This window comes from Urtica dioica, chromosome 5 (assembly GCF_054948205.1).
Source record: "Urtica dioica subsp. dioica isolate 48M chromosome 5, U.dioica_male_clone48M_v1_H2, whole genome shotgun sequence".
NCBI classification, from domain to species: domain Eukaryota; kingdom Viridiplantae; phylum Streptophyta; class Magnoliopsida; order Rosales; family Urticaceae; genus Urtica; species Urtica dioica.
In genome coordinates, this window is record NC_142760.1 from 38,742,147 (window position 1) to 38,756,160 (window position 14,014).

General features: G+C 35.6%; 1 protein-coding gene across 1 annotated transcript; it reads left to right on the top strand.

Moving 5' to 3' along the window:
- The first annotated feature begins 8,642 nt into the window (after positions 1-8,642).
- LOC149398369 (G-type lectin S-receptor-like serine/threonine-protein kinase At4g27290) lies at positions 8,643-13,327 on the top strand. The gene is made up of 7 exons (XM_089615731.1): positions 8,643-9,921; positions 10,481-10,588; positions 11,292-11,422; positions 11,564-11,774; positions 12,082-12,319; positions 12,636-12,786; positions 12,893-13,327. Exons 1-7 carry the CDS (start codon positions 8,643-8,645, stop codon positions 13,199-13,201), a joined length of 2,427 nt encoding a protein of 808 aa, XP_089471857.1. The 3' UTR covers positions 13,202-13,327.
- Positions 13,328-14,014: the final 687 nt, after the last annotated feature.

Below are 14,014 nucleotides of genomic sequence, written 5' to 3' on the forward strand. Positions count from 1 at the left end.
AAGCTTGGCGAAGGAAAATCAAGACGCTTACTTTCCGAAGGGAAGGGAAATTCGCGGAGCGGAGCTGAGCTGATCTGAGGCTGATCGAGGTATTTCAGTTTCGTTTTCTTTAGTTCCGATGCACGATCAGAGAAATTTTAATTGTAATTGCTTGGATTTTGATTTCGCAAGGTTCAACTATGGCGTCTGTGTTTCTATACCACATGGTGGGCGATTTGACGATGGGGAAGCCGAAGATGATGGAATTTTACGAGAGCGGGACAGTCGAATCGGCGATTCGCGCGATCGGAGAGTCGACGGAGGGAGGGATAGCGGTGTAGAAGAAGAGATCGACGATGGTCGGGGCGATTGAGAACGCGAAAATGAAGCAACGAACAAAAATGACGAGACATTTGAGGGATGATTGAATTCGAAGAAAAAACAGAGTAAAAAGACTACAATGCAAAGAAAAACGAATTACCTGTAGAAGGTTTTGGTTGAGGAGATTGTAATTTGGACCTCGCATCTCGGTGACTCCATAGCTGCGGGGCTTCTCAGGTCGGTCCTCGTCCTCGTCGAACTTCTTCCAGCTGTAAGCCGACATTTTGAGACCGACCTTGGCAATGAAGTTTCTTCTTTGCTGATGACAGGTTTGTGAGTTTTGGTCTGGAAATTACTGATTCCCTCGTATTATCGTTGTACCTGGAGCTTGATCGAAGTTTGAAGCATCTTCTAGAATCCCTCAATTTTTTTTTTTGTCTTTTTTGAATTACTTCAGAAACATGTGCGAGGGTGAGAAATTGGATACTGGGTTTGTGGAAACAGACAAGGAATTTTTAGAACTGTTGAACTGTGGTGGGGATAGCAACAAAGGAGGAGGACTGATATTTCGCGATTCGTCTTGGGATTTCACTTTGAGAGAGCACAGAGAGACAAACAGGACGAAGGATTTGGAGATCCTGGTCGGTAATGACGGTTCTACGATGAGGGCTAGTTTGAAGAAGACCAAGCGAAAGTCCACGAACGAAGAACCCGACGTTTACATGGAGAGCAAGAGCGAGGATTTCGAACCACTGCTCGCTGTCGGGGGCGACAGAGCCGAGGATGAGGATTTCGAACCACCGCTCGCTGTAGAAGAGGATACTGTGATGGTTTATTTTTTATTTTATTAATTTTAATTGTAATATGATTTGTTTTTTAATTTATTATTAAATTACGATTTTGTCCTCATTTAAAAAGCACATGATCAGCACATGATCCATTTTTCATCTGTTTTGACGGTTTTTTTAACAGAAGGACTGAAAGTGAAAAAAATGACTATCATAAAGGATTGATAAAGCAGTTTTTTTTCGTTCGGGTGTAACTTTTAAAGTGGTCAAAGATGAGGGACAAAAAATGTCATTAATTCTTAAAAAAATTTAGGGCAAAGGAAATTCAATTTTTTTTACAAGAAGAAAATGAAATGTGGGCCACAAACAACCATAAATACAACAAAATAACATGTGGGTTATCCGTCTATGCAGGTAACCAGTCATTATCATATGACTATAACCATTAGGGATTTTGTCCGAGAGATCCACGCCCAAAGAAAAAAAAATTCATATCTTAGTTCTGAGATTCAGATCTGACAAAAAATTCAAAATAGATCGTGCGATACAAAAGTCATATTTTGTAAGTTTGGACTACTGAAACATAATTAAAAAACATGAAAAAATAAAATTATTTTATCTTAAGTCGATAGTCCTCCATTGATCGAAACAATCGGACTCTCCTTATCTACGGTTTTTTAGAGAGAAAAGGGCTTGGATTTTATATGACATTTATTCTAATTTTTTTTTTTTGTTTAGAATAGTTAATATCAACTTAGAATGATTATACCTACAAATTAAAGTTTGTTCAATATATTATAGTAGAGTTCATCATGCATTAATCATTTACTTTCTTTCTTTTCAATGGTTGGTGTTTTTTTTTTTCTGCAATCAAGTACGGGAAAGAAAATGTAAAACAGGGAGAAAGAAAAAATGCAGTGGGTTCCACAATTGCCCATTGTCATTGCCATTTTTTTTTATCAGACCCATTGTCAACGAAGATAGAGGCGCGCGAGGAAAGGATTTATATGTCACGTGTCATCATTCTATTGACAAAAGTTGAAAATATTTTTGCTACTTATTAATTATGTTATGGATGTTTGGTTCAACTGTAAAACTAAAATGAAAATGGTAATAGTAAAAGATGGCACAAAAAAATTGGTGAAACCGTAAATCAGATCGGATCATTGATTTTTAGATCAACGGTCCAATTTTAAACGGTTTAAAATTTCACCAGTCCGATTTGTAGTTTTAAACAAGGGCAGTATATCAAAATAGCCAAAATGAAACTATGAAATTTGTTTTTAGCCTATGTTTCACAATTTTTAGCGAAATAGCCAATAGTTTTATGTGGCAATAATTAAGGTCCGATTTGCCCTTATTTATTAACAAATTCGTAATTTTCTCTCTCCTATTTTTTTCCTACATTTTTTTACATAAAAACTTCAAAAAACCATATTTATCTCATATGAACTCGAAATTGAGTGATTCCAAATCCTACGGATTCGTGACGCCGAGATCTTCAAAAATAGATCCATTGTATTTGATGAAAAATCATGTTTAATACCATAGATGTAGAAAAATCACGTTACTACCTTAAATATGGAAATAACTGAAATTTTTTGAAATTATCGAAAAAATAAATGGAAACGTAACTATGATGCATTAAACATAATTTTTCATCAAACACAATGGGTCTATTCTTGAAGATATCGACGCCACGGATTTGTAGGATCTGAAATCACTCAGTCTCGAGTTCGTATGAGAAAGATACGAATTTTTGAAGTTTGGATGCAAAAAAAATTATTTGAAAAAAAATAGGAGAGAGAAAGTGACGAATTTGTTAATAAATAAGGGCAAATCATACCTTAATTATTGCCACATAAGTCATTTGGCTATATCCCTAAAAATTGTCAAATATAGGCTAGATTCAAAATCACATGTTTAAAGTGGCATAGTTAGTTACAAATCTCTTTAAACAATCCAGTCCGGCCTAAAATTTTTAAAACGCGGTTTAGATCGGACATAATCGGTTAGTATTTAAAAAAATAAATAAAAATATGTCTAAAACGTTCCGGTCCACTATTACATAGTCGCTTCTAAAAGCAAAAATGTCGCTTCTAATGGTCATTTGCTTCTAATATTAGAAGCGACATTTTTATAAGCGACTTGTTGCCTCCAACGTCGCTTCTAAGTTGAAATTTTTGGCCCCGAAAATGGCTCCTGCCAAATGGCGGGAATAATTTAGAAGCGACATTAGAAGAAGATTGTCATTTCTTACGTATTACCGCCACTTTCACGAAAAGTATTTAGAAGCGGTAGTAGAAGCAGATTGTCGCTTCTAATATCGTTTTTTTATTGATTTTTTGTGTATAAATATATTTTCGGATTATGCGTCCCACTCGGGCTCCTCCTCGACTTGAGCTGATGAAGGTCCAGCCTCAATGTCGTGAGTCTAGGCTTCTAGCAGATTCGAACGAGAGATCAATCGACCTATCTCTGTAGCCCAGTCACGTCGCGTGCCGAGAACAATAGACATCGCAGCCTGCTCCATAGCGTCGTTGCTCGGGGATTCCCCTCGCTCCTGAGCTTGTCGTCTATATCAGCTACTTGATCTATGATCCAGGCCTGTATACAATAGTTACAAAATTAACTACAATAATTAAAACATGATGTGTTAGTGTAAATAAAATTAAACTTACATAGAGCTCTTCAGCAGCCGGCGTAGTCCATTCCCTAGTTGTGGTTTGATGGAGTTTGTCCCACACGGCGAGCATCCGAGTATCAAACCAACAAGGAGGCTCTGCAAAAGTAGAAAACGAATTAGTGTATACTTGTTAAATAAGTTGAATAAATTATATTTTAATTAAAACTTGCGTTCATCTAACAATAGTGAGCAAATGACATCGTCTCTTGCTGACTTTGTGTAGTCTTTGGCTTGATTGGCTTTGTTCTATTTGGACTTTTTCTACAAAATAATATTATTGCAAGTTAGAAAATTGACCAAGTTGAGGTTTGATGTCACGACCCGCGAGCATCGTCAACTCACCCGCGAGCCGCGACTCACTCCATAATATAATATAATATCATCTCATGATTTAAATAAATTTAAATAAGGCGGAAATATAATTAATTAAACATACGATAAGTAAATATTTTACATAATTAAAAGTGCGGATTATTATACACATATATGTGGTTATAGAAATCACATAAAAAATTTCGCGATTTAGTTTAGAACTTTGAGTCTTATAGCGACTCTTATTTATTCACAAGCTCCCAATTATATATATATATATATATATATATATATATATATATATATATATATATATATATATATATACACATGAGATAGTCTGGGAGCGTTGTTTAGACAGAGTTTGACAAAATACTATAATATAGTAGTTTATTCCCGGGTGAGTACCCATTAGCCCGTAGGTCAAGAGATATATGCCCGGTTGCAGTCTTCAACTTCTCATAGTAGTGCCGATTTGCCCTTATCTACATTACCAAGGGTCATAAAACTATTAGTCGATTGACTCAGCAAGCGGGAGTCTAACCTATGAAAGGAAAATATTTAATGCAGAGCCATGTGACGTGCAAACAATCACAGAAGAATGCAGGATGCAAATGCCGCTAGTTCTATAGCATGCATAATGTGTGATCACATCCTAGCTAACACTTGTCACTCTGGAAGGTTATACATCTCTCTGTCATAACCTCCGGAATGACAAGAGACCAACTTCAGACTTCGAGTAGCAGTCTTTCGCTGGCCTAAGAGTTTTCGTTTTGTCTGGGATCCACTAGTGGTACCATTTTTATTATGACGTCAGCGCATACTGGGCTCTGACGGCAATGAGCTCACGAATCGCGACCTTCACCCATTCCGACATACGGTGCTGCATCAGCTACCGTCGAGTCTCCAGTCTCGCAACGAGCTCGAAAATCGTGACCTTCACCAATTGCGTAATGAGTACTCAGCGCACAGACTTTTAAGTCCGCTAAATACAAGTCATTGACTTGTGGGTACCACCGACAACGTTTTTAATCTTTGGGTACTCTAGCGTATAGAGTACACAACTAAGAATATACAGGAGGGCGTCTCGGGTTAAATCCCGAAAGAATTATTGATTCCATTTTATTGCTCGTTAAGTATTTTAGGTTGAAGACTCGGGATGTGACTCCTAGTACTTCTACCATCGGTTCGAATCTGAGAGTCCGTTTCTGCTCTCCTGACACCTCTGATCTAACATATCCCTATGGTTAGTAGAGAGATCTAGCTACAACAAATAAGAATGTAGCTGGTTCAAATTAGCATTTGAACCTACGGGTAAAACCCGAACTAAGTTTTGCATAAATAGTGGCCGAAGCCTTAATCTTTGGTGTTTGTGTCTTTTAAGGCTTTTCCTACTCTTGTTTACTAACAAATAAATGCACAAACAAACAAGGTTATTCGCTTGGTAAGTAGTTGACTTATGTCTTCTCACTTACATGGAATAGTCGAACTTTTTGACTTTATGGCCTCGACGCTTCAAATCGCACTACTTGTCCTTGTGCGCTCCTCAAAAGACTTAGCACGTCCTGAAGTTCGTTTAGAGAAATTAGAATCCATTAAAACGAAATTATGTATACCATAAAAACAAATTATTTAAAAAAACGAAAAAAAAATTAGACTTGACGGACTTTGAGCATAGCCTTTAAACAATGGAGATTTAGAGAATGTTTATGTGGTGACTAACAAATTAATATTGCGAAAATTTGATAAGTATGTTATCAAATTTAATACTATTTCTAATTATTTTAACATTGTTTTCCACCATAACTTTTGTCTAAATTGTATCTGTGCTCATATAATTTCCACCTAAGAAGACCAAAGGGGCTATTGCCTTCTCATTAAAGCCCATGATGGGCATCCTATTTCAAAGCTCAATAAATGGAACTCATATTCGATCACTGATTGTAAAAGAAAATTTGTGTAATCTATATTCTTTACCTCTGTTTATTTGTTAAGAAATATCTCTGTAACCGCGGTTTTTCTCCGTTGCTTATTAATAAATTTCGTGGTACCATCCATGTTTTAAAATAAATAAATAAATGGAACTCGGATCCTCTGTCTTTTTTAGTGTATTTTTTTGTGTCCTTCCAAATAAAATAAGCCATGTTATCATTTTATTTAAATAATAATTTATATTTATTTAAAAATAAATTAAAATGATTAAATAAGCTTATTTTGATTGGAGGTAGGGATGTTCATGAGAACCGACAAACCAAACAACCCGATCAACCAAACCAAACCGCACTCTTTTTTAACCCGCCTCATTACAATCCGAAGAGGTCTGAGTTGAAACAAACCAACCCGATCATGTTAAAGTAAAATCTTTTTCTGTAGAAAAATGAAAAAATATTAAATTTATTTGGACCATGAAGGATATGAAAATCTCATTGAATAGAGATAGAGCCGACCACTTAAACTTACTAAAGCCTCTTGGAAAAAATGCACTCTGGTAGGAATTGCACATTGAAAGTGAATGAAAACTTACAAGAACTTTTAAAGGTCATGAGTTACTTCTCTCATTACCAATTGGTTTTGAGATGGAATCTCATGATACTTTCACATGATATCAAAGCTCATTAAGCCCAACGGGTATTCGATCCAATCGTTGAGATTCGGCCCAAGATGAACGAACGCAACCATCATCTCAAGGGGGCGTGTTAGAAATAGCACATTGAAAGTGAATGAGAACTAACAAGAGCTTATAAAGGTCATGAGTTACTCCTCTCATTATCAATTGGTTTTGAGATGGAACCCCATATGATACTTTCACACACTCCAATCTTCGTAAGTAAACCTTCAATCAGGGTTGGCTTAATGGATTTTGAGGCCTAAATCGATAATAGAAATTAGGGTTTTTTGTCATTAAATTAATATTTTTTTTATTTATTATTTTTTTTTTCCTGAACATCAGCAAGAACTCTTTGTGAGATTGCATCAAATTTTATTCTCTTCATTTTATTTCTTCTAATCGTATCATTATCTCAATTCAATTTTTTTTTTACTATACATAATTAGTCCTTGCTTATATTCAAACCAAATTAAAAAAAAAGAAATTGGCAATGCACACGATTTAAAAAACACAAAAAAAACTAATTTAAATAAAATATGTACGGGATAAAATAATAAAATGAATAAAACAAGAAAACAGAACGAAGAGAAATTATAAATGAAATTAATAACTGCAGATATAAAGATGGGAGAAGTAATGTTTCATTTTGTATTAAAATAAAGGATAAATTACACCAACGTCTCCAAAATTATTGATCACTTAACAATGTCGTCGCTAATTTTTTTTACAACACTGACTTTGAACTTTGATATTCTTACAAGAATCATTATTTCATCTATTTTTCAGACATTCAGTTAGTTTTAGAGACGCATTTTGGTCACGTGTTAGGTAAAATAAGAGAAATGATCAAAATACCCTTTTGTTTATAAAAATAAAGAAAAAAAATCAAACGAAAAGAAATGCTCGTGAAGAGCAACAAACATAGATTAAGATTTTTAATTATTTTTTAATAATTTTTTTTTCAAGGCACGTCATTTATCATAATACCCCCATTTCACATAACACGTGACAAAAACATGTCTCTAAAACTAATAGAACGTCTAAAAAATAGACTGCAGGATGATTCTCGTAAGAATATCAAAGTTTAAGGTTAGTGTTGTTAGGAAAAAAAAAGTGAGGACGACTTTGTTAAGTGGTCAGTAGATCCGGAAGCATTAGTGTAATTTATCCTAAACTAAATGGTAAGATTAAAGGTCAATAAAAAATAAGTTAAAATTTAAATAAAAAATGGCCTTGTTTTTTGCTATCAAATGAGCTTTTAGCCTTTTGATTGATTCAGATAATGCTTGTGTATGGAGTCTTCAATTGTCTCGGTCAAATACTGGAGTCTTCGATTTAAATGAACATTAATGTTCTATAGTGATTACGAGACCTTGACAATTGCGGGTTATATATCCTCACTAGAACATGACCAGGTCTTATTAGATCGGATCAGAATGAATCAACATATTATGTCTCAATAAATGATACCGTGATAAAATGATAAAAACAAATTTAGCATTTATGGAGTCATGGGATCGACGGTGTTAGATTTTTCGATAGTTATTTATTTATTTTTTTATAAAAATTTCAATGGTTTTATTTCGATCCAATATCATATTAAATTGGTCAATTAATAAGTCATTAGTGTTGAAAAATACTACATATTTTTTTAGCTAAAGTAGTTGGTCCGAAAGAGGATATACGTCTATTTCATCATTATGACGCTTGTCGCTCACAGTAAATTTTTATTTTTTATTTTTTATTTTTTATTTCATACAATTTCTTTAATGATCAATTAAGGGTTCAATTGTCTTTAACAAAAGAGGTGTGTATTTCATATATATAAAAAAATATTAATGACTATTTGGTCCCATTGCCTTTATAACTGGTTGAGTTTGAAGTTTGAACCAACTATAAGAAATGGGTAAAATATAGAAACTAGGATATTTAAAAAAGAGCTAAAACAATGGGACCAAGTTTCCCCTTAGCGTTTATACTATACGTTACACTTTTTTCATGCAGTTCAACTTCTTCATCAGTTGACAGAATTTCCCAATTCGATTCCATCGCCGATGGGGAAACCCTTGTCTCCAGTGGAGGAAGCTTTGAGTTTGGCTTCTTTAGCCCCGGAAATAACTCAAAGAGCCGATACGCCGGAATTTGGTACTCAAAAGTCCCACCTCCGATGATCGCCGTTTGGGTCGCGAACCGGTGCAACCCGATCAACGACTCCACCGCCGGATCATTGTCGTTCGACAGCTCGGGAAACGCCGTTCTCTTGTACGGAAACTCGACCGTTGTGTGGTCGACAAACTCGTCGAGACGAGCTGAGAAGCCGGTTCTTCAGCTTCTGGATTCCGGTAATCTCGTCCTGAGGGACGAACGAGACGGGACGGTTTTGTGGGAGAGCTTCGATCACCCGTCGGACACCGTGCTTCCCGGGATGAAGCTCGGGTGGGATTTCAGGGCCGGGATCAACCGCCGAGTCACGTCTTGGAAGAGCCCGGACGACCCGTGCGACGGGGGTTCGAGCTACGGGTTCGAGACGAACTCGAACGGGAGCCCCGAGATTTACCACCGGAAACGAGGCTCGAAGGTGTACCGTCCCGGGCCGTGGAACGGAGTCCGCTTCAGCGGAGTTCCCACGGACGACAATGCTTTTTACGGCTATCGCTACTTGTTCGACGACCGCGAGGTCTACTTCACATTCAGCGTGAAATTCGAAGGGAAGTTCTTCCCGAGAGTGGTCGTGAACGAGTCCGCTCTCTCGTGGCGCTTCGTTTGGGTCGACGAGAAGCTGGCTTGGTTGAGCTCGGATTGGTCCCCGAAAGCGGAGTGCGAGAAGTACGGGTTTTGCGGGCCCAACGGAATCTGTGCCATGGCGGGACAAAATCCGACGTGTAATTGTCTGACTAGAGGGTTTACGGCCAGAGATTCGAGGAATCGGACGAGCGGGTGCGTGAGAAGGGCTGCACTGAGCTGCGTGGAATCGAAAGGGGACGGGTTCGTGAAGCTCACGGGGCTGAAACTACCCGACACAGCGTATTCTTGGGTGGATCGAAGCATGAGCTTGACGGAATGTAGGGCTAAATGCTTGAACAATTGTTCTTGCTCGGCTTATTCGAATTCGGACATTCGAGGCCAAGGAAGCGGTTGTTTCTTGTGGTTTGGCGATCTCATCGATATCCAGCGGTTTCCCGTAAATGGGCAGGATCTACACGTCCGGGTTTCGGCTTCCGAACTAGGTATATAATTAAATAACTTCTATATATATATATATATATATATATATATATATATTGTAGAAAAGATAAATAAAGAGAGAATCGGAATAAGAGAGAGAGTGTTCCGAGACTTTGAATATTTCTTATATCTTGATATGAAATTGTATCACTTATTTATACATATGGTAGATACATGAGTGTAGTCTAAATACATGTGAAGTAATAAAGACGTGTAATAAATATGCCTGGTAAATAGAAAATAATAAATATTACACAGAGAACAAGACATAGAAAATAACATGAGAAATAAATGCGACAATTTCTCATGTGAAATGAATGCCAAGAGGTGCGAGTTCCCAAAGGCACACTTGTCAGGAAGAGGGGCGAAGTGACGAGGACGAGGTGAAACTTAGCTCGGACAAGGTGGCGAAGTGTCAAGAGAAGGCGGAACTACCGAGCTAGATTTCAACATATATATATATATATATATATATATATATATATATATATATATATATATATATATATCATTTACAGTTTTTCTTATAGCCACAAACACTATTTTTCTTTTCCTTTACAGCGAAGGTCAATTCAAAACACAAAAGCGTGATAATCGCAGCACTTGTCGTAGCTGCTTCTGTGATAATCTTAGTCGGGTTTTGGATTATACGCCGAAAATTCTTGGAAGGTAAATGCTGACTTGAGAGATTACATAAATAGCTATAATTGGAATTTCCTATTGAGTAGTTATCATTTAAGTATGATAATCGCGTGAGAAAATTTGAATAGGCATTGAGGTGTTTTTTTTTTATTATTATTTTTTTATATATACGTCATTGATTGAATATAAGATTTTTTTTTTCGTTTATATATATACATGATATTTTTTCTTTCCCATCAATTAACATTTTTAGTATAAGCTAAGAGTAAACTTATCCAATAATTGCACTTTAATTCTTCAAATTTGTATCACTTTCCTGAACTGAGTTTTTGGCATCTGTAATTATTCATTCATATTTGTACTTGTACTGAAAAATTGCACATGTCTAACATTAGAACTGATTTTTAATGACCATTTAGAAATATATTCGATCATTTCATTATATATTTTATTGAAAAAAAATGTAAGCGTAATTTAAAATAGAAAATTTGAAGCATTTATTATGACACAATTAATCATATTCAAAATTTACAGTACAAATTACCTACGAGTTTGAAACATGTTATTTTTCATTACAAGAATATAAACGAATCATTTCAGAAGGGTACAAACGACAACATAAAAAAAAATTCAGGGAAATGATGGGAAAATATTTAAGAATTAAAGTGCCATTTTACATGACAATAAGTCTCCCAAAACGACAATATGACATGAGTTTCATGTTCCACAGAAATTAGACAAGAAAATGATCAAGAAGGCCTAGAGCTTCCACTCTTTGACTTGGCTACAATATGCTCTGCCACCGATAACTTTTCAAATCAAAACAAGCTCGGAGAAGGCGGTTTTGGACCTGTTTACAAGGTCTGATAAATATCGTCAATAATTTATTAGACTATATGATGAAAGTTGAAAAGAAGTATTTTTTTCGTGGAAAGTAAACAAAAATAAAAATAAAAATAAAATAAAATTGAAGTAAGTTGAAAAAAAATGTTGAATATTCAGGGAACTCTAAAAGGTGGTCAAGAAATTGCGGTGAAAAGGCTTTCGAAATGTTCAGGCCAGGGAATCAGTGAGTTCAAGAACGAGGTCATACTAATTGCGAAACTTCAGCATCGGAATCTTGTGAGGCTTCTTGGTTGTTGCATTCAAGGAGACGAAAAGATGTTGATCTATGAATTTATGCCAAACAAAAGCTTGGACTTCTTCATTTTTGGTATATGTTTTATCTTTTTGCTTTTTTTTTTTAATGAGAAATTGCTATATTTGTCACAAATTTCATAACATTTTCTCACTTTTCACCAAAAGACTAATTTGACAAAAAATGTCACCATCTATGTCAACAATGTTCACATCTATTTTTGCCATTCACTATTAGATGTCAACATTGTTGACATATCGGTGACATTTTGGGTCAAATTAGTCTTTTGGTGGAAAGTGGGAAAATGTTATGAAATTGGTGGCAAATGAGACAATTTCTCTTTTTTATGGACTAATATGGTGCTAATAAAATGAATATTTAGACGAGGCCAAAAAGAAGGTTTTCGATTGGCATAAGCGATTTGAAATCATTTGCGGAATAGCTCGGGGGATCCTCTATCTACACCAAGATTCAAGATTAAGGATAATTCATCGAGACCTCAAAGCGAGTAATGTATTGCTTGATAGCGAAATGATGCCAAAAATATCGGACTTCGGAATGGCCAAAAGTTTTGGAGAAAATCAAACAGAAGGAAATACGAACAGAGTTGTTGGAACATTGTAAGTTAACTATACTCATTAATGATTGAGAAATTACCTCATTTGTTATCAATTTCATAACATTTTCTCACTTTCCACCAAAATATTAATTTGGCCCAAAATGCCACCGATATGTCAACAATGTTGACGTCTAATAGTGAATGACAAAAATAGATGTCAACATTGTTGGTATAGATGGTGTCATTTTGGGCCAAATTAGTGTTTTGGTGGAAAGTGGGAAAATGTTATGAAATTTGTGACAAATGGGGCAATTTCTCTTAGTGATTTGTGTATAAATTAATTCTATAGACAATTGACTCTATCATGGAAAATGTAGTGGGTACATGGCACCCGAATACGCAGGTGACGGGCTTTTCTCAGTAAAATCGGACGTATTCAGCTTTGGAATTTTAGTACTAGAGATCATAAGTGGGAGAAAAAACCGAGGATTCTTCAATCCCGACCGCAACCTTAATCTCACGGGACATGTAAGGAGAGCAATTGTGAAATTATAATTTCATCACTTATTTATATATAAATAGTTTCAAACCGTTAATAATCTTATCTTTTTCTCGGATGTTTTATCATTTTAAGGCATGGAGATTATGGAAAGACGATAAAACCATAGAAATTGTCGACGAATATTTGGTAAACTCGAGTTGTAAATCGCAAATATTGCGTTGCATCCACATTAGTCTCTTGTGTGCCCAACAGCGCCCCGAAGATCGGCTAAATATGTCGTCCGTAGTTATGATGTTGGGAAGCCAAAGTCCATTGGATCAGCCTAAAGAACCTGGTTTCTTCGTTGTGAGAGCGTTCGAAGATGTTATCAACACTTCTTCCTCAAGCAACCAAGTATCGTCAATAAATGAAGTTACCATTTCTGCATTGCAGCCTCGATAAACTTAATTGATCTCGATGTATCCACATAAACGGAAAAACTATATTGTGGAGAAGTGTTAGATAAATTAAGGCTTCGTTATTGAAGCCTCGACGAAATGTGTAAGTTATAAAGATGGGACAAATGGTTTGAATGTCAAATAATAATAAAAAAAAAAGTTACTGTTATTTTGCATACTTGAGCCGTTTTGAAATGCGTATTCAATTTTTTTTTTTCTAATCTAAGAGTAAATATTATAAACTTGACCTGGTCAATTACAATAAATGTTGAATTATTGTCACATGAGTTTCAACAGTTATTAGTTTTTCTTGCAGGACTATAAAAGGACCAATTTTTTCTCTCGCTTACTCGCCAAAGACTGACTCGTATTTAATATCTTATCTATAGTTCTTGTAGGTGTGGGCACGGTTCTGTCCCGTCGCCAAAGTTGACTCGGCTGTTTTAAACGGTTTAGAAAAGTTTAAGCTAGACCGGACAAAATAAGAAACAAAATTAAATTGGACTTTAACTATTTTATACCAGTCCAGTCTAAACAGTTTAATTTTTATTTATTTATTTATATATTTGAGTAAAAAAAAATATCTAAAATAAATAAATTATCATATGTCGTAATATAAACCACGAACAGTGAAGTAATCAAATAGATCAATGTTGAACAAAAGCAGAGCTCGATCAAGAACGACCAACACGAAAAGTAGCTGGATACCATATTGAGATCAAGATCCATTGAAGATCGGATGAGAATTGGTGAGATTGATATTGGAACAAGATGAGAAAATTGAGACGTGGGGATTTGGAAATGGAGATTTTCCCGA